At 38.1% G+C, this 21,910-nt stretch overlaps 2 protein-coding genes across 3 annotated transcripts in view; one reads left to right on the top strand and one right to left on the bottom strand.

The window, feature by feature from the left end:
- Positions 1 to 21,225, bottom strand: part of LOC131915005 (protein NPAT) — a 39,555-nt gene extending 18,330 nt beyond the window's left edge. For both annotated transcript variants that reach the window (XM_059267893.1, XM_059267895.1), the window contains exons 1-11: positions 21,032 to 21,225; positions 12,549 to 12,667; positions 11,000 to 11,060; positions 10,051 to 10,123; positions 7,945 to 7,985; positions 7,125 to 7,349; positions 6,020 to 6,101; positions 4,384 to 4,471; positions 3,659 to 3,750; positions 3,491 to 3,578; positions 221 to 317 (exon numbers count right to left, since the gene is read on the bottom strand). In XM_059267893.1, the coding sequence (XP_059123876.1) occupies positions 221 to 317; positions 3,491 to 3,578; positions 3,659 to 3,750; positions 4,384 to 4,471; positions 6,020 to 6,101; positions 7,125 to 7,349; positions 7,945 to 7,985; positions 10,051 to 10,123; positions 11,000 to 11,060; positions 12,549 to 12,667; positions 21,032 to 21,068 (1,003 nt within the window). In that variant the 5' untranslated portion in view covers positions 21,069 to 21,225. The remainder of the gene's footprint in view (positions 1 to 220; positions 318 to 3,490; positions 3,579 to 3,658; positions 3,751 to 4,383; positions 4,472 to 6,019; positions 6,102 to 7,124; positions 7,350 to 7,944; positions 7,986 to 10,050; positions 10,124 to 10,999; positions 11,061 to 12,548; positions 12,668 to 21,031) is intronic.
- A 247-nt stretch (positions 21,226 to 21,472) lies between these two features.
- Atm (ATM serine/threonine kinase) overlaps positions 21,473 to 21,910 on the top strand; it is a 108,913-nt gene continuing 108,475 nt past the window's right edge. Inside the window, exon 1 of the mRNA XM_059267892.1 lies at positions 21,473 to 21,644. The gene's annotated coding sequence lies outside the window, so the exon portion shown is untranslated. The remainder of the gene's footprint in view (positions 21,645 to 21,910) is intronic.

Raw genomic sequence — 21,910 nt, 5'->3', positions numbered from 1 at the left:
AAAAAACCAAAACCCAAACCTCAAACCCAATTCTCCATTTTTATAGCTGAACTTTCCTAAGTAAACACAAAGACATAAAGTTCCCATCTCCACACATTATTTGCTGGAATGAAACAGGAAATTTTCAGAAACTCTGGGTGATGCTACTTTATTCTGGGTTAGGTAACTCAAGACAGTGGAGGAAATTCTGTCTACTTGCTAGAATAAATGGTGTACTTACCATAGTCAAAGAGATCAAAGAGTGCCTGAAACGCTGGGTCTGATTCTGTCTGTTCCAATATATCTTGTATTGCTTCTTCAGACATGTGGATTTCACTCTGCAAAGTAAAAATAAAGGTATGAACAAATAGAATTAATATGGCTTTAATAATAGAGAAATTATTCATGTTACTGTTGACTTTTACATATGAGTATTTCCTTACAAGAAAATTCTTGCGATTTGAATAATAGACTGATGTAAAAGAAAATAAGACTTCTGGGCTAGTGGATTAGAAACTGTAGTTTATGAGAAGAGTCAGGACAAGAACAATCAGACGCTATTCAAAGAGAATGGGTGGAAGGACAACACCTGACATCATAGAGGAGTAACAGGGTAACTCCTCCGGTGGTGGGTTGGGAAGGCAAACACAAGCCTCGCCCAAAAATTAACCATGTGGCAGGAGTGAAAAAGAGATGGGCAGTCCTACACATCCACAAGACAAATCTACAGTTCTCAGAATCCTCAAATGCTGGGGGGAGTGTTGGTGCGATAGTGAGTGTTGGAGCCCATTTAGGTTTCCTAGTGGTTTTACCCAGCAGGCCTGCATAAAGAGGATGACTGGAACATGGGCCTGAGTACCAGGTGTCTGAGATGGTCTGCACTTGACTGTGCTGGGGGGAGGTCTTTTGCTCCACTCCTTGGCATTCCTTTAAATACCCATTGGCAGAGACAGTCAGGGCCCAATGGATTAGGATCCAGGCCCTCTCGAGGCTATCCTGTATTTTCTAACTTTTTCTCTCCCCTCTATCTTTCTAACTAATATTTCCTGGTGCTTCTACTCAAAAGAGTACTCCGGGGAAATGTGGGGGTGGGGCATGGCCCCCCACAGTGAGCCCTCTATTGTGCCAGGGTAGCAGTGGATAAGAGGCCCACTTTGTCACTTGCTAGATCTGTAAGTGGAGGGCTGTAAGTGGACACTAGAGAGGGATTCTACTAAGATGAGGTAACCTGAGACCTGAAAACAAGGGATAATCACAAGTCAGGGAACCTAGAATCACTTCTCACACACCCAAGGTGAGAGAGCTGTGGGAAGTAGTTGTTAGCTTGAAGTCAGTGGGCTCTCTGGAACCACTCATCTGCTATGAGGCTCACTGTGTAAGGACCAGAAGCCTGAAGCTTCAGCAAATTACTTCATGTTCGCAGTCACGTCCCATTGGCAGGATATTTAATGCCTTTAGAGTTTTCAAAGTACTGAGGTCAGTGCACCTATACTGATCTCAGTGTGGTTTGCTTCCCCCCCTCTCAGAAGAGTCCAAGACCCCTGCTAGCTAGAACACTGGCCACCCTAGGGTATATGAATGACACAGTGGGAGAACTTAGCCTACAGACTAAAGGAAGCTACTGAAGTAAAGACAGCTCTATTAGATAAAAGACATTTATCTGGTATGGATTAGGTCCAGCCTAAATCATAGAAAAAAGACATCTCCAAGAGACTCCCACCCTGTACTTCTACCCCACACATTAAATTGTAGAGTCCCCATAAAGAAATTGCTGCACTAATTCAGTTCCTCACTCTTGTGTTTATACTTTCAGTAGTATTTTGACTACCTTTAAAAAACAAGCCCTTCTATTTTTAAAATTTTATTCCACCTCTTACATTCATCAGATTTTTCCCATATATTATTTTGGTACTAGGCAACAGGTTTTATTTGTTTTTCAAAAATCCCTCAATATTATACCTATTTTTGACATAAAGCTTTCTTTATGTTATTCTGGCTGTCCTGGAACTCGATGTTTAGACCAGCCTGACCTTTAACTCCTACCTCTGCTTCCTGAGTGCTGGGATTAAAGGTGTACTCCACCAGGCCTGGCTTGAGTTTTTAAAAACCACTAGTATTACACTTTTTTAGAACTTTCTTTCCCATTGTTTTATTTAAGCTTTCTTTCTCCCCTTCCCCTAGCCTTCATTTCATTGACTTATTATTTTTACATTTGCTGTTACTAATTTTTCACTTTATAATACACTACATTAGTTCTGTCATTTTCTGTTCTATGGTCTTTAGTGATGTGGCTTTAGTTGAGTGTGTTTCTGTATCTTGTTTGATTTGGTGTTGTTGCTGTTATAGTAGTTTGTTTTCTACCTTTGAGTGTTGTAGAGATGGAACCCTTAAAAGTAAGAACCAGGGCTGGAGAGATGGCTCAGCGGTTAAGAGCACTGCCTGTTCTTCCAGAGGTCCTGAGTTCAATTCCCAGCAACCACATGGTGGCTCACTACCATCCGTAATGAAATCTGGTGCCCTCTTCTGGCCTGCAGGTGTATATGCAGACAGAACACTGTATACATAATAAATAAAAATAAATCTTAAAAAAAAAAAAAAAAAAAAAAAAAAGTAAGAACCACCCCTAAATAAAACTGGAAAATAGACCCAAATGAACAGATACATGAAACCAACAAAGAATCTATCGCCAAGAGATAACCAATGTCTCAATTACTGAATATACAAAGATATTACAGAATAGATGAATTCTATGGCTGAAATTCAAGGAATTCTACTTCTAAAATTAATCAATGACTTTAAAGCGAAAATAAACGAGGTCTTCAACTTAGGAAGAAGCAGTTATGAAATCATGAAAATTAGCAACATATCACATATAGTCAGCAAGGGAAAAAAGCCCAAATGTTGGAAGTGAAAGGTCATGAAACAACAGCGAGAAGCATCACCAACACATATAGATCAGGCATGACAACTAATATTAGGGAGGGAAACTGGACATTAAGATTGAGAAACACTACATTTAGAATCAGTTTGAGAAGGTACACGATGAATGCAAGTCATATTTAACATACTATTTCAATATCTTTAAATTACTACTCAGTTCCTAGTGATGTAGGAAAGGCAAGACTATAGAGTGCTGTTTATTAAATACAAAGGAATCATGTAGTGAATCTGCAAGAACTGAATACTTAGAAATCCATGAATCATTTTTTAGTGATTATATACTGCATTAATATCTGTACAGCAGGTTAGCTATTAGAAGGGCTAGAAAAAAAATCTCACCATTTTTACTATTTAAATGAGTCTTTGAAATAATGTTCACTGTTCAAATGTGTTCAGAAACAGATTACATATGTGATGAACATTTTACTTTAATTACTTTAAATTAGATTGTATACATATAATTTTTGGCAATGATTTTAAAATAAAAATAAAATGCCATTTAGTTCTAATACACAACATCCCCAAAAGCTCTCTCATACACACATACCCTTACACACACATCTACCCATACCGGAAGTCCTAGGAGTTCATCAATTGAAGTTTCTGGCTCTGTCGGGTTGCTGTCTGTTTGCTTAGGTACTTGAGCAATACTATTATCACTGTAGCACAGAAAGGAACACTGTTAGTGCAGTTGGGTGGGTAGGCAAAAACAATCAGAGATTTGAATCAAACAGCTCACCTAGTCAAAAACTTATTTATGTTTTCTGCTAGTTTTTCTTGAAGAGATTTGTTGCTTAATATTTTCTCTCTTGCATTTTCAATAACCATTTGCTGAAAAAGAAAATCAAGATTAGTAAAAGGATAGAAAAGAATACTACATTGTTTACTAAAAACCAAAATCAATGCTTTGTCCTAGAAACTTGGGAGACTGAGGTAGGATTATAAATTGGAGTCAAGAGTTTGAGTTCAATCTGAACAACATAAGACCTCATCTCTAAATAAATACTGAAAACAAAAATGCCACAAAACCCAATCCACAGCAATAGTTATGATAAATATAAGTACAAACACAAGTTCTGGTGCCTCCCATCACACTCAGGCCTGAACACAGTATTTTGCAATTCAGAAGTGTTGTCACAGATCTTTCACCAACTTGGTCTCCAGTGCATCAAAAATGCAGTTTTACACTTTATTGTGCAATTATCTGATCCTGGTAAAATGTTCAATTAAATTACAGGATTTGGCAATCAATCACAAAGAAGTTTCACTTGGTGCATACGCCATGTGTGTGTTCTCTAAGTAATACTTTCCAGTTACAATTCCTTATTCAACAGGAAAGCCAAAGGTAATTCTGTTGTTCTCACACTCATATCCAAATTCATAAACACATAACTATTTATATATACTTCAGTGTTTTTAAATTTGAGAATATTTCAAGCTGCATATTTTGGGAAGGTCACTTACTTTTTCTACTGCAAATGCATTTGGATCCTGTAAATTCCTTACTGAAGAATGAGGTCCAGATGACGTGAAGCTCTTCCTTTGCGATTCACTAAAATACATTTGAAAAGCTTGTCTTTTACTCTATGTTTAACAGATCAATGATAATGTATGTACATACAAACCATGAGATCATCATGGTAGGATTATTTTTTTCTCTTTCCATAAGAACAAAGTCAGAAGAGTGGAAAAAGCATTACTAGACATAGATTCAGATGTAATGAACTTGAATTCTATTAAACAACAACAAACTAAAAAGATGAAAAATAAAGAATGAAAAAAACCCTCAAGAAACACAAACTAGCTATGTGGTCTTAAGTCTATGAGCTCTGTTACTTTCATCCTCTTCTTTCTTTGGTACTGCTGGGGACTTAACCCAGGGCTCACACAGGATAGGCATGTGTCCTACCACTAAGCTACACCCTCAGCCCCATTACCTACTTTATGATGGAATGAGACCAACTGTATTAGTGGGTTTATGGAAACATAGTTAAATATTCATGAACTTTATAGAAAAAAGGTCAAAGTTTCTGAAAATACTAATGTTTTAATGTTTTATGTGTTTAAATAAAGAAGCTTGTAATAAAGCAGACTTTTAATTAAATGACGCTTGTAATAAAGTCAGCCTTGAATTAGAGAACGCTTACAATAAAAAATTTAATTAAAAAACAAACAAACAAATAACCCCCCCTCAAAATCCAAAACCTACTGGTTGGCAGATGAGGAATCAGATAAAAATCATTTAGAGGGGCTGGGGAAATGGCTCAGTGGTTAGGAGCACTGGCTGTTCTTCTAGAGGACCTGGGTTCAATTCCCAGCACCCACATGATAGCTCACAACTGTAACTCCAATTCCAGGGGATTTGACACCCTCATAGACATACATGCAGGCAAAACACTAATGCATATAAAATAAAAATAAAGTCGTCAAAACAAACAAACAAACAAACACACAAACCAAAACAAAAAACTCAAACCACTTAGAACTCTGATCTCTTGCCCCAGCCAGTGGTGCCACACACCTTTAATCCCAGCACCTGGGAGTCAGAGTCAGGTGGATCTCTGAGTTCGAGGCCAGCCTAGTCTATAGAGCTAGTTCCAGGACTGCCAGGGCTACACAGAGAAACCCTGTCTCAAAAAAACCAACCAAACAAACAAACAAAAAAACAAAATACAAAAAAGAAAAAAACAAAAAACAAAGAACAAAAAAAACCCCAACCCACTCTGATCTCTCGTATTTTTTAAGAAATACAAACTGAAGTAGAACAGGAAGAATTTTTCTGAAAAATACACCTTAAAACATGCTGTTATGACTTAACTTCATGTGTTCTTGTGGACCATAAAACTAACATTATTTGTATTTATTTAAGAAAACACCCTAAAAAATGAGATGAGATCACCTGTAAGACACACCATTAAAGACACAGCTCACATTTCATGAAGTCAGAATGCTGGAAAAGATGTGTTTTTGGAATGAATATAATTGTCCCAAGAACTTAATCTATTCTTGCTAATTTACTCACAATGTAAATATTCCCTCAATTCTTTTTTGTTTGTTTTGAATGGCTACTGGCAATGTGTCGAGTATAAAAAGTAATTACCTTTTACGTCTACCAGGAGACATTAAACTGGTGTGAGTTTTTCTTTCCTGAGGACCAGGAATGATATTCAAAGACTCTGGAGCTGTATTTTAAGAAAACAACAATAAACTAAAGAAACATACATTTCTAAACTTATAATGGCATAAAGATATATTAGACACTAATTATTATTGTATATTAAAATCCAGCAAACATTTACTGAGTATTACTATGAGCAAGGCACTGTACAAGATAAGATTAATGCAATACAGTCCCTACACTTTTAGGGTTTTACATTTAACAAAACACAAAAAAAATGTAACACAGAGAAAACAAGTATAAAAAAGTATCAATGAATGTTCCTAGTGTAGAACAGGACTTGGAGAAAGAAAAGAGCAATCTTTTCCTTTATTTTGATACAGGGTTTCTCTGTGTAGCTCTGGCTCTCCTGAACTCAGAAATCTGCCTGCTTCTATCTCCCCAGTGTGATCTTAATGGCAATAAAACTCCTCCTCAAAATTGAAAGACAAGTCCTGAAAACGAATCCCAAAGCACATATTAACTAGCTTCCCACTTCTTACTATCCAGTTTTCACTTCAATAAGCATGTATATAACAAGAATGATCTAGATAAAACTTTATTTCTAACTTTATTTTTATTCAACACATAAAGATGGTGGGATATTGGGAAGATGTTCCAGGAGGACAGAATGATGTTCAAGGAAGAGATGGTAAAATACAATGTATATTCTGTTTAAAAACACAATCAGGTCTTTCCTATTATTACCCCCAAATTAAGAATTAGACGAATTCAAGGATGGACTTCAGTTTGATTAGAATAGGAGAACTGTAGCTACAAAGACTCCTAGGTCTTTTATTTGAAGGCATGTAGCAGAGGATGACCTGAATTTCTGATCATCTTCAGTGCTAGGATCACAGGTGAGCCAGTTTTATGCAGCAGTGGGATCAAACCCAGAGTTTCATGCTTGCATACTTGTGGCTGAACTACCTGAAGTCTGCTCCCTTTATAAGTTCTCTCATCTCTCTCTTGGGCCATGATTCTGTATTATAAATGTAAGGCACTGTACTTGGATTAACAGAACTTAAAGAATAAAACTTAAACTTACTAGTTACAGTATTTTGTGACTGTGACTGGTTGACTACTACAATATTTGACCTCACTGGAGTTGCAATTTGGCCAGTTGGTTTAACAGCTTGTGTAGCTACCAAAGGAGAAGTGGTAAATTGTCCTGAACCATAAGGTAAAACCAGTAACTCTGAATTGACGGGAGCTGCCTGAGATGCAAGCCATCTCTGTCGCTTGATTTCTGCAATTCCGTTTCTTGTTCGCGCTGAAATACATGGGCATTACAAAATTAACTCAGTATTGGAGGCGTTTCAGAATCTGACCAAGATACTATGTTGCATGGCCTATACACTATGTAACATGTTAGATCTACAGATTAAAAGACAGCCTTGAAAAACATAAAATAACTTTACACAACAATTTCATGTGAAACAAACTAAATTAAATACATTATACTTCACAAATCCCAAAGTACATCTGTTCTGCAATAATTCATATTGATAATGTTGCCCCAATTTAAGACATTAAAAATTATAGATTTATTAAGGATGCTACTACTTAACACTCAAAGAGTAAAACTAGGACATATTTTATATGTATATATACACACAAAATATATATTTGCATATATGCATATACATATGGTTTTAAATTGCTGAGGATCAAACTCAGGACCCTGTGCATGTATTACCAGTAACCTATACCTCAACTCCCCTCAACTATGATACATGAAAATATCTAATGACTGTATTTTAAAAAAGTAATTTAAAAAATATAGATCTAGCACAGATATGCTGTTAGTTAAAATGTTCACAAGAGCGAGAAGTAATGTTGAACCTTGCTGAAAGTTAAATACTAACCTCTTTGATGGGCAGCAAACCCTGGAGAACTTTGCATGTTCCTAACAAATAAAACAAAGCAGTTACTCTTTAAGTATTGTGTTTTAGATGATATATTCTGACTTACTTATGGTCAGACCTGAAGTAAATTATGAGTTAAAAGGTGATTTTCCTAAGATAAAGAGTCTACATGTCCATAGGGTATCCAACTGTGATTTGTTTTAGAAGAAAAACAGAATCCTATAAACATTCATACAATGTAATTTTGTTGATCAAATTTTATCCAATCAATAATTATGCACTGCACTGCTCTGATATTAAGGTATAGCTTGACCTGACTTTAGGAACTTGATATATTTAAGTAAGCTATACATAAATAGCATTCTCATTCAATTTTGTAACAAGAGACTTTCCTAAAAAGAAGTCCTGATTCATATACATTGATACATTAGAATCTCGGAATTCAAGGAAATTCTGCTGTCACATTTATGACTATGAAATAATTTTGTTGACTCTCCATATAGGTAGAAAAGCAAACAAAAATTCATAGTAAAAAGTAATTTTTTTTTTGAGGCTTTTTTTTTAAATTTATTCAAGTATGAGTGCTGTATCTGCATTGTACACTTGCATGCCAGCAGAAGGCATCAGATTCCATTATGGATGGTTGTGAGCCACCATGTGGGATCTGAACTCAGGTACTCTGGAGTGCTCTTAACCACTACGCCATCTCTCCAGCCACCGAAAGTAATTCTTTTACTGTGAATTGTAATTACTCACTAACATTTGCTAAGTAATCATAAACACTGTGTCCTTGTCCATGAAATTTGTCAACTTTTATCAACAAGACCCACAAAACTTAAACTGAACGAAGATTTTTAATACATAAAATTTTTGAGAAAACCTAAACTTGTGTAAAAGGAATCTTACCTTTATGTAACAGTTTACCAAAACACCCACCCCCTCAAAAACTCTCAAAACTCAATCACTTTAAAAGACTGAATTGTACAAGTCTATCTTTTGGTATGCATGTGCAGTATGTGCATTTGGTGGTATAGGTGTGTGTGTGTGTGTATACACATGTGGTATGCTCAGTGTATGAAGGACAGAGGTAAGGTTAGGCCGTCGTTCCTTAATTTCTCGCTACCTTTTTTTTTTTTGAGAGAGGATCTTTTACTGAACCTGAAGTTCATCACTTGACTAGACTGGCTGGCTAGCCAATGACCTTCAGGTTTCCAGTTGTTTCTCTCCCCTACAAACCAGTGCTAGGGCTGTAGACAAGCACCACTATGTACAGGGTTTTTTTTCCCCCCATGGGTTCTGGGAGCCAAATTCAGGTCCTCATGCTTGTATAGCAGATACTATTATTGACTGAGTCATCTCTCCAGACACTGCAAAAATCCTTTGAAGATTATTTCCAAGGGGGAAAAAAAAAAAAAAAAGAGTTAAGGAAAGAAATATAAAGACAAAACTACCAATTAAGATGTGGTTCACTGCTAAGGATGAAAGCATTTGGAACCATTAGCCTAATCAGAGGATAAAACTGAGGCCTCTGCTGCAGTTAGAAGGAATATTCACTTGTAGCTTTGAGGAGGAATTTTTCACAGGATTCTACCATCATGTAAGAGATGCCAAAACACTGATAGCAGTAGGGCTGGTATACTTCCAAGAATGCAGAAACTAGAACTCCAAGGCTATGAATTAGGTAAACAGTAAAAAGTATTCTACTACGAGAGAATACTAAAAGTAGAAAATATTAAAAATACTGAAATTAGAAAATTCCAGAAGGAAAGAATCAATTGGGCATGAAGTCAATAATTCTCAATATGTAATTAAGAAATGGTTGTCTAAAGAATTTTATATCTTGAGCTAACTGTTTCTAAGTTGCTATGTAAAGTTAAGAATGCCATCAAATTTTTGTATATTACAATTTCCTCATTTGTAAAAGATCTATTAAAAGTATGCAATTTGTTTCAAATTATTTCTACTAAAGGCAAAGATCTTCCACCACCCTCTAGGAAACCTTCAAAATTAGAGATGTTAGATGCACATATTATAAAGATCTTAAGAAGTTCTATAGCCAAAGTGTATTTACATTCCTAAATCAGCACATTTTAATGAGCATACTACCTGATCTGAGAAAGAGTGTGGTCTAGCTTCTTCCACAGAGATGACATTATTGTTGGGACATCATTTGATGTTTCTAAATTGTAAGAGGAAATAAACTCAGTTGAAGAAAATTCACTTTTCAATTTGAACAAAGGCATAGATCATAAGAGGAAAACAAAAACTTTTCTAAACTGTTGAAGTTACGTTGGAAATTGAGAAGTAAGCCTATTTGTTACAGTGTGCAAATGTGTAATGAAGTAGGTTTATTTTCTTAAACCAGAGAATCAAATCTAATACAAATAAAAACATGCATCTAAAAAACTTAGAAGGCTAATAATTTTATACCTCCTTTGTATTAGAGAAAGGCAAACTATGACTATCAGAAAGGTTATACAAACTCCTTCTGTGTGTGCTAGTCCTTGATAGCCATATTAAAAACAGCTGTAAGCAATACTTCTTTCTGGGCACAAGGCTAGTGAGCTACAATGTGAAACACCTAGTATGATGCTTACACACCCAGGCATTAGGAAAGGAAAAGCTGCTTTTCATCTGGCTGTGACTTTATGACAATCAATCTAACAGTAATAGTTTTAAAAAGATAAGAACTACAGGAATAATGTCAAGAAAATCATCACTAATTCCCTTCTGAACCATCAGAAGTTTAAACAATTATTATTTTATGATCTGTTAACTATGAGTCAATTTTCTAAGTCCTGTGCCTAGTCTCACATTACACAGAAGTCAAAATTAAATTGTCAGTTCAAAATACTTTAGCAAATAACAATGGTTGTTCATCAGTATAATAACCTAGCCTGTTAGTTAACATTTGGAGTTTTAGCATTTGTTTTACTCAACATAAGCAAAAATGAATTCTGTTTCCCAGTAAAATATATCTTATGAGAATGAGATTAAGTTTTTTGAAGTCTTTTTATGAGACTGTATCTTAAAACAATGACATCCAATTTCTTACCTTTTGCTTTCATGGCTACATACTCATTCAAAATTGTTGTCAAGTTTTTTCCAAATAAGGACTGAAAGGTGAAAGATCAAACATTACCAAAACCACACAATTATCACTTTCCTACCATAAAAGCCAACGAAAGAAAGAGACTGCAAAAATCCAAAAAAAAAAACAAAAAAACCCCGCCCCCCTTTTTTTTGGACACAGGGTTTCTCTGTGTAGTTTTGGTGCTTCTCCTGGATCTCACTCTGTAGACCAGGCTGTCCTCGAACTCAAGAGATCCGCATGGCTCTGCCTCCCGAGTGCTGAGATTAAAGGCATGCGCCACCACTGCCTGGCTACTCTCCCTTTTTTTTGGCAACAGGGTCCTGACATAAATCCCAGGTTGGTCTTGGTTTCCTGAGTGCTGGGACTAAAGGCATAGTCTTATATTCCTAAGTACTTTGGAGGGTAAAGCAGAAAGACTGTAAATTCAAGTTCTATCTGAACTACAGAGAAAGTTCAAGACTAGCTCAGGTAAGTTAGGGAGATTCTTCACTCAAAGTACGAAGAAAAATGAAGCTGGGATATAGAAAAAGCTTGAGAAGGCAGGAGACTTGTATCACTCCCTGTTGTTTTCATTCTTTCTAATAATGAATTGAACTTCGTGCATACAAAGTTCAGAACCTCAGTTTACTTATCTGGAGAGATGGTCCAGAGTAGTAAGAGGGTGTGCTACCCTTTCTGAGGCCTAAGTTCAGTTCTCAGCACCCACACTGGACAACTCACAACTACCTGTAACTCCAGCTCCAGGAGACCCAATGCCCTCTTCTGGTCTCTGAGAACTCCTGCATTCATGTGTGCATATTCTTACACAAACATACACAAATACACATAATCAAAAAAAAAAAAAATTTAAAAATAGCCGTGAGACATGGGTGCTGGGCATGGAATGTGGGTCCTTTGGAAAAGCAGCGGGTGCTTCGGCCATCTCTCCTAGTTCTCCAACTCTTTCAAATTTTTCAGAACTGTTTGGGGGATTCTAATAATTTTTCTATGTAAAAATTAGGATACCCCAACAATTCACTAAGGAGCCATCTTTAACATACAACTACAAGTACCATGTGAAATCATGTAATCCTAGCATATTCCTTTTATATGAGGATAGCTATAAAAAAGAGGTGATAATAAAATACCAAAATGTTTTGTTTTTTAATTTCTGGATAAGGTCTTGCTGTATAGCCCAAGTTGGTCCGAAAGTAATGACAATTGTCCTGCATCTACCTTCCAAAGGCTAAATCTCTGTCTTTCAGCTATGTGAATTAGGCAGTGGTAAGTCATGTAGCTATCTGCCAAAGCTGACTTGGCTGATGAGCGACAAGGGTCTGGCTATGTTGCCTAGGCTGTCCCTAAGCCTCCGGGTTCAAGTCATTTTGTGATTACCTCAGGTCCCCAGCAGATGGGACACAGACATACGGCACAGTGCCTCACATCATTAATAAGTTCATTTTAAGGCTCTGCTTTATAGTCTTCTGTGTTGGTTAGTAATGAAATGTCCTGTAAGGAATAAGTAACTCACCAGTAAGCAGGCTGGGATAAAACCTTCATCAGTACAGTGTTCTGCATATTCTTTTAAATTTGAGCTTTCCAAAATAAAAGTCTGGCAAGTAGACGTGAGGTTTTCTTGTTGTAAGTAACCTAAATGAAGAATAGAAGTTCGAATACTTCAGTAAATTTTGTACTTTTGGTAAGTGGCTTTTAGAAATGCTAGAGTGTGTAGGAAAACCATAGCTTCAGGCAGAACATACTGGTGTTTTACAGTCTTTCACTAGGTTGTGCTGCAATATGAAGCAGGAGTACAATAGGTCCTCTATAGGATGCAATTGCTGTTAAGCTTGTAAAAAGATATTTGACAGCCCGGCGATGGAGGCGCACGTCTTTAATCCCAGCACTTGGGAGGCAGTGGCAGGTAGATCTCTGTGAGTTCGAGGCTACCCTGGTCTACAGAGTGAGTTCCAGGACAGCCAAGGCTACACAGAAAAACCCTGTCCCGGGGGTGGGAGGTGGGGAGTGGGGGGAGATCTTTGACATAGTACAATTATTTCATAATAAATTTAGAAAAAAACAAGGAAAAAGTAAGTGCATTTCCATTACCCCATGAGTTCCACAATAACTACATGAGGGGATGGCATAATTCACTTACTGGATTATTGAAAAGCCATTCTCTCAGAATTACTTGTGTTTGACTATCCACTTCATGATTTAACGGGGTGAACAGATCTATGTACATTGTGTTAAAGGTCAGAAGGAAATTCTAATTTTCAAATTATATCCAATATATTATATTAATTTCAACAAGAACTTCATGCTGGAACAAGTGGATACCTACTTTCCAAAAACATGAAGCTAGCCCCGCAAACCTAAAACCCAAACAAAAAACAAACAACAACAAAAAGATAATGATATCCTAGGTATAACATCTGAAAATCAAGCATCAAAGAAAAAGATAAGCTGATTATCAACATTTCAAATTTCTATGCTACTAAGGACACCATCAATAAAGTAAAATAACTTAAAATGGAAGAAAACACTTGCAAATCATGTATCTGGCAGATGCTAAAAACCAAATGATATAGTGAACTTGAAAGGGACAACAATAAAAAGATAATCTAAGAAATGAGCAAAAGCTTTGCAAAGACGGTAATACAACAAACTCAAAGAAAGGCATTCAACTTTACTAGTCATTAAGAAAATGGAAAATGAAAACTATTATTTCAATTCATATACACTGGGACAGAAGTCCTTATACCCATTATGACCCGAATAACTCTTGAAACCATGCTAAAGGAAGTCAAGCATAAAACCCACAAATATTTCAATTATATGGGATGTCCAGAAGCAGTGAATCCATACATATAAAAAAGCAGGTAACTGTTGGAGGATGGGGAAGTTGAGAGTGCCTGTTATCAGTATGTATTTCCTGTTGGAGATATGCTTGTTTTGGAATTAATGGTACCATTGCTTATTAGGAATATTATAAGCTCCGAAATATTTTATTTTTTGTCAATTATACACTGCCATGAAAAGAACCTAACTATAAATTCCTAACATAGTGTATGAAGCTTTACTTGTTGCATTCTAATTTCATTTAAACTCTGTCTTACCATTCCATCTCTTCAAACAGAAGTCCCACAAATAACAATGCTCTTATTTTAAAGCTAATGTATATTATACTGTTTGCTCGGGCAGCTCACCTTGCCTTAGCCTAAGTAATTTCAACTCATTCTTTGGTGTTTAATGTAATTTTCAATTCTTCAGAAAACTTTAATTTTTTTATATATACCACATTCCCTTTCCCTACACTTGTAAGTCTTCTGTAATAACTGTAAGTAATCCCTTACATTATTTACCCTATGTATATTTAGCTCTGTGCTGACAAAATATAACAATCAAAAAACATTCTTTTTAGCCTTAATAAATGATATCCAAAGTCTTTTCCTATTTTAAAATTTTAGACTTTCTTCACTTGGAAATATATATATATATATATTTTTTTTTTAAAGATTTATTTATTATGTATACAGTATGCCTGCAGGCCAGAAGAGGGCACCAGATCTCATTACAGATGGTTGTGAGCCACCATGTGGTTGCTGGGAATTGAACTCAGGACCTCTGGAAGAGCAGTCAGTGCTCTTAACCTCTGAGCTATCTCTCCAGCCCCCGGAAATATATTTTTTAACACAGTTCTAATTAAAAACAAAACAAACAAGCAAAAAAAAAAAAAAAAAGAGGGGCTGGAGAGGTGATTCAGAGCATTTTCTGCCCTTCCAGAGGATTGGGTTCAGTTCTTTTTTTTTCTTTTTTCCTCTAATATTTATTTCATGTACATTGGTGTTTTGCCTGTATGTATGTATTTCTGTGTGAGGGTTTTAGATCCTTAAAAACTGGAGTTACAGACAGTTGTGAGCTGTCATGTGGGTTCTGGGAACTGACCCTGGGTCCTCTGGAAGAATAGGGAGTGCTCTTAACTGCTGAGCCATCTCTCTAGCCCTGGATTCAGTTCTTAGCACCCACACTGTGGCTTTCAACCATCTGTAACTTTAGTTCCAGGGGCTCCAACAAACACCCTCTTCTGATCCCCTACACTGTAGGAATGTAGTACAGACATACACTAGGTAAAGCAGTCAAACAAACAAACAAACAATAAAAAACAGTCCTCATGAGATGACCTACAAAGGATTACATATGAGTTCTAAAAAGGGAAGAGAAAGGAAAAAGTCATTTCATTTTAGGCACTGCTCTGATTTGGGAATCAACTATTCGCGTTCTTCTTGTAGTTAATGAATAGGTTTTCTCACTTCTGATTTATGCCTTATATGAAGAAAAACAAACATACAAATAAAGTGTATTTTTTTGGAGCACAAGAAGCATTTAGAAACAAACAAACAAAAAGCCAAAACCAAAGCCAAACAACAACAAAACCTTTTATTTCAGATATCCCTACTTTAAAATTTCTATCATTGAAGATCACATTGCAGATACATAGTTACATGAATTAAAACAATAGGTCTGGCCTAACAAAATAGCTCAGCTGTAAAGGCATCTGTTTCATGAGCCTGAGGATTTAGTTTGAACCCTGGGACCCAGAGTGGAAGGTGACAGCCGACTCCTGAAAGTTATCTTCTGACCTCCACACATGCACCCATCTTCATCTTCCACACAAAGTAGTAACATTCAACTGCACTATAATCATTAAACAAATCCCTGTTGGTACCCCAAAGTACTCTTTGAACAAGTGAGCTGCCACTAGGATCTGTGAACACAAATTTAAAACATGTACAAACCACTGGAATCACCTAGGAATTGGGGCAGCTGGAACTTTTTCTTCAGGTTTTGGATTTGGATTAGATCCACCAAATAATTTTTTTTTGGTCATGGTAGAGAATTCTAAAAGCATTAATCACCTAGATATATTCAGTCACTTGAGACTTGTAACAGGTGGTCGTTGTGAAATAGGACTCCTCCAAGATTTTCCTTCCTGGAGAACATACATTCCTAAAAAGTGATATCATCCTAAAAGCGGGTAGAAACTGCTTCTGAGGAAAATAGGAAAATTTCATTTTTACGCACATACAAGAGCTATACACCTAATATAAAAAAAATGTACAGTTTATTTAAATATGTGAGAAGGGCTGTTAGAAAAATTCTACAAAGACCCCTTAAAGGGTATGACAGCAAAATGATGCTCTAGGCAGAAAGTAATGTAGTTAATGTGTTCGTCCCCCCCAAGAAAAAAATATGATCTATTGTGATAGTATACCTTGGGCAAAGAATATCAAACTGTCAAAGAAATGACAGTTCATGATACACTGTAAGTCAGTACATGCTTACATAGCGTATTTGAGGAAAGGCTCTGTGAAAATGCTGTATTACTTCTATTTGTTATAGAAATGTTCAAGTTATGGCCACCTAGAAATACCTGAGACACATCATGTTCTACTCTTAAATATCCAATGACGCTATTGTTTATATAATTAACTGGTAGGCTATAAAAATGCCTACTCACCAACATTCACCATCTGACCATAACCAGTTATCAACCACATGACAGGTAAAATCTTAACTATATCAAGGCTATCTAAATTTTAGAAAGTGGAATTCCAAGAGCTTGGCCTTTTAAAGGAAAGACAAAATGGAGCCCGAAGAAAGCAAGAACTAAAGCCCCCTTTGTGTAAAGACCTTTTCCATGTACTCTGACTCCCCAGCAATATTGGTGGTTTAATGTCCTTAAAAAATATAAATTCTTAGAAAGACAATTCACAGCATCTTGTAGTAGCAGATCTACAAGTATAAGATGTATGGCTTCAATCCATAAATTATGATTTATAAAGAATTAGAAGAAAAACAATTTATGAAAAGCTAGTCAGAAAATGGGAATAGCTTAGTTCATGAGAAGATAGAGACTCAAGAATTTACTATGAGGCATGAGAAAATTATTCAAAGCTTGAAGAAGGTATAGATATGTCCTGATATGGTTGGGAAATTCAAACACATACACATATACATATATGGATAATATATACGTAAGAATTTATTTGGGCAATACGCCTAGTATGGATGCTGCATAAAAGATAATAGTTAATGTGATTCACCAGAAAAGACAAAATGGTTAAGAACCATGAAATACTGGACTGGCTTATCAGTCAAAAGTGTGTATTACTCTTCCAGAGGACCTGAGCTTGATTTCTAGCACCCACTTCAGGTGGCTTACTTACAACTGCCTGCAAATCCAGGTCCAAGGGATTTTTTATCTCTAGCCACACACCTGAAGGGAGTGAATACAGGTATTATTCAAGATATAGAATGATCACAATTACATTCTGGTAAATGCTTATTAAATATATGTCACTAATATAGAAGTAAATAAAAACAATAGCTCTTGATCTCATAAGAATATCCTCAGTTCTGGTCCTGTTTGTTCTCAAATCAATTCTTCATTTCCCAGGACTCTATGAAAGGAAGCCAGACTTCAAACAGGCAAAGTTACCCGGCTAACCAGTCAGCTAGCTTCTGGCTAAGTTTGCTAAAATGTCAAGCTCAGGTTGGAATTCAGGAGGAAGAAGCCATAGTCCCTGATTGCCTCAAGAATCTCTTCGCTGACTATAGCTCCCTTATACACAAGTCTTCAGTTTCATCTTCCCACACTGTTGCCTCTGGGTCGCCTTGTCTCCTGGATTAGCATGGCTTCCTGCTGTGCTAACTAACCTATAAGTTGCCTCACATAAGCTGTTCAGCTTCTTAGCTTTTGTATCACTTGGTGTAACCAATTCCCTCATTAAATCCTACCACATTAAACAGACAACTTGGTTTCTGGTTTCTTTTCTGAATGGATGCCAACTCATACAGAAAGTAACCTACTGATGAAATTGAAGAAAATCTGAACCTTTCAACCATGAAAGTGCTCATTTGATACACAGAACTTTTTATCATTTTGGAAGTTCTTAAGAACTCCTGAAGCTTGAATCAAAGATAAAGAATACTGAATGAGAAAGTTTCAGTCCAGGAAGAAGAAGAAAATTTTAGGGATGGTTGCAGAACAATGTTATGTAACTAATACTAGAGTATTATAAGCTTAAAAATCGCTAAAATGACCAACTTTGTTATGTGTTCCTTACCAAAAAAAAACCTCTACCCACAGAGCTATTTTAATAGGACACAACTGTAGCTATTGGAAGAATTTTCTGATATCGCATTTGACTTGAACCTTTAATACAAGTGTATTAGGAACACTAGGGAAAAAGGAATACATAATATTTGAAGAAATAGTTAATTAGTTTAGTCTGCTGCAGCCTAGCAAAAATATTGAGAGGACAGGCCTGAGTAGGAAGCCAAGTAGAATCAGCTCCAGAGTACTTCCTATGACCTATTAGTAAAAGCCAAACTGATGGCCTAGAGGCAGTAAGCAACAGTTTGAAGTATCTTGGCCTCTGCAATATTTTGAAAAATTCCATTAAAGCAATAAGTAGCTGGCTGTGGCAGAGCAGAGAGCAGTGAGGTGAGTATAGTAAGCTGAAGAATTAGAGGAGAATGAATCAGTTAAGCAACTAAGTAACAAGTGGTTTTACAAGTAAGTGACACAGGGCACTGGACAATGTGAGATAGGGTTCAGAAAAATGTTTTGGTGTTAAAGGGTTAAAAAAAATGAAGGCTAAGCGAAGAAAAATTACCTTTTCCCTCATGCTTAGAAACTGGCAGCATTTGGAACATGCCAAAATACAAACAAACAAAAAACCACAAGGGATCAAAACAGGGGCTAAGGATGGTAAGGGGTACAACAGAAGAATCCTGACCAAGCAATAAACCTGTTGATGTAAGTTTACATACAACTAAAAGGTAACTAAAATCACAGAATTGAGAATAGTGAGAGGATTTTTTGTATGCCAAAAGTGTTTCAATTCTTAGAACATATAGTGGGACCTAAATGATTCGGGAAGATTTGAAACAAGATTGAAAATTAATTGCAAGTAGAATATATATATATATATATATATTCAACATCCATACACACACAATTCCAAAACAGAATGGAAGGTATGCTGAAATTCATGGCATTGAAAATGGAATCTGGGGGCTGGAGAGATGGTGCAGTGGTTAAGAGCACTGTCTGCTCTTCCAGAGGGCCTGGGGTTCAATTCCCAGCTCCCACATGGCAGCTCACAGCTGTCTATAACTCCAGTTCCAGGGTACCTGACAAAACACCAATGCATATAATTTAAAAAAAGAAAAAAAAAAAAAAAGAAAATGTAATCTGAATCTAAGATGGTTTTAAGGATGAAAACCAACGACTGAGTTTCCAGACAGCAAGAGAAAAATGATCAGTAAACAGCTTGTTAGTGGGGGAGAAGCATAATTACTCCAATTAGAGAAACCCTGTCATTTCCTGAAGGTTTTCTTAACAAGGCAGGACTGTGTCTTCAGGGGACACACTGACAGTATGTAGAGGCATTTTTTGCCCTTCTTACAGCTGGGAATGACTGGGGAAGGAGGTACTAAATAAAGGCTATCTAGTGGAGAGAAATCAAGGTTGTTGCTAAACATCTCATAAAATCTTGAACACAGGAAAACGACGAATAATAATAATAATAATAATCCACTTCACAATTTCATATTGCCAAACTCGAGAAACCTTTTTTTTCTCTCTCCCTTTTAGAGACAGGGTTTCTCTGTGTAGCCCTCACTCTCCTGAACTCCCTTTGTAGACCAGACTAGATCCGCCTGCCTCTGCCTTCCAAGGACTGGGATTAAAGGCATTCGCCACCATGATGGAAAGGTTGAGAAACTGTTTTTAAGACTATGATCATAGAATTTTATTTGGATCGCCAGACTGCTAAAAGTCACAATTCTTACACAAACAATACACACAGAGGGGGAAAAAAAGGACACATTAATACATATTTTCATATTACCCTAACAAATTTAAAAATTACAAGATAGCTAACTTTAAAAGTCACAGGTATAAATCTCACTACTAAATTCTGATGAAGTAGGAAAAAAAAAAACATTCAAAACATTAGTTTTAGTGTTTAAGGTTCTCCAAAAATGGACGGTGGAACCATTTAGAGCACCTTAATATTTCCTGCCAAACGTCTTCATCAAGAACCCCACGATATTTTTATTTTATTTTTAGGACTAGGCACAAAGCAAATGTTAGTAACGGTTGTGGAAACTAGGGTAGGATTTACCAAACTTCTACCAATTTCTTCTAGGGTTGTCGCAAATAATGTTTCAAAGTCACTGCCCAGTTTTGAGTCTAAGAAGTTCTTGTTCCCCAGCAGTACAATTCCTTTTATTCTTTCGGAGGACAAACAACGAAAACTGTCTTTCACACAGACAATATACCCCGACGGACCAGTGGTCTATGAACTAGCTCTTTTCAAAAATGGAGGAAAAACCAGGGCTAGAACGTGTGCAACCAGAAGGCAGTCGTCGCAACCTCCGAAATATTTGCTCAAGAAGTCGAAAAACTGCCATTCTAAAATATGCAACTGGTATTCCAAGCCTCTGTGGAAGGAGTACGGAGACCTTGTGTCCCAAATCCCTAGTGCTAACATCGGGTTATGGGTAAGGGCAACGGGAAAGTCTGTCCACAGAGCTGGGCGGCCGGGGAAGCGCTTTCTTGTTTTTGGTTTTCCTTTTCCCTTTTCGGTCCCAGTTCTGACAAGGGAAAGGGTGAGGGGCACCGAGCCCCGTCCATCACGTAGACGACACTCTTCCAGGGGTCCCAGCGGGCCTGGCTCTGCCTCGGAATCCAGGCCCCAGGTGTTCCACGCCGAGCTTCTCCCTCCGGCTGCCCCCCTCGTCACGGAGCTCGAGGAGAGGGGCAGCCACACACCCAGGGACGCCCGAAGTCTCCGAGGGACAGAGCATCTCCCTCAGTCTGAACTTGGACCCGAGGGGGCGACCCCTCAAAGCTTCCCCACCCCAAGCAAGTATTCCCCTGCCTCCGGTCTTTCCGTCCTCTCCACCCAGTCCGATCACCCGCCCTCCGGGGCCGGCACTTACCCAATACCAGCCTGGCTACATCCGAGGGTAACAGCATGATCCGAGCTGCACGGGGAGCCGCCTGAAGGTTCGAGAGCCAACTCAAAGCAAACACCGCGACAGCCCCGGCGCCGCCGCATCTCCCGGGTCCAGTGGCGGTACTGAACCCGCGGCAATTTGTCCCGCCTCTTTCGTCACACACCAGCCAATCACTTCCGCGGGAGACAGAAAGGCGCCGAAATGAAACCCGCCTCCGTTCTCCACCGGGATGTCGTCATTTCCGTCCGCGGAGGGGTGGGGCTCGAGAGGACCCGGGGGCCCGGCGTGGGAGCCTCCGCCCCTGGGCGGAGTTGCCGGCGCGAGGCCGGTCCTCATTGGTGCGCCGTGCGCAGGCGCGTCTCCTCAGCCCCGGTGAGTGTTTTGAGGGGGGGGGCGAATGTTTTGAGTTGGCGAGCGCGTGATCGGCGGCGCGCAGGCGCGCGCCGTGCAGCGGCTCAAACTTGGGGACCCACGCTGGACGGACGTGCTGCTTTTGAACCGGAAGCGGGAAGGCGTGCGTGGAAAACCTGCTGCGTGATCCGTGGACGCGGGAAAAGGCGAAGCGACCTCGGTTTGCAGACAAGATGCAACAACGGTAGGAGCGCGGGACGAACTGGCGGCGGGGCTTCTGTGAGGGGAAATTCTCGTCAGACCCCATCTTTCCTCGGCTCCGGAATGGCCCTAGACGCCTCTTAGCTCATCTTTCCGGACGTCTGTGTTCTCCTCCCTCTCGCTGCGTACCCCGGGAGCTTGAACCTCCCCCCTGCGCGTCCCCCTTTTCTCTCTGTCACCTTAAGGGTTCCGAGTGGTCTGGGATACGACTCATTTTTTAAATCTCACTTTAGCCACAGACCATTTATT

This window comes from Peromyscus eremicus, chromosome 7 (assembly GCF_949786415.1).
Source record: "Peromyscus eremicus chromosome 7, PerEre_H2_v1, whole genome shotgun sequence".
In the NCBI taxonomy this organism is placed as follows: domain Eukaryota; kingdom Metazoa; phylum Chordata; class Mammalia; order Rodentia; family Cricetidae; genus Peromyscus; species Peromyscus eremicus.
The sequence above is the reverse complement of the archived record's forward strand: the minus strand, read 5'-3'. Positions and strand labels throughout refer to the sequence as shown.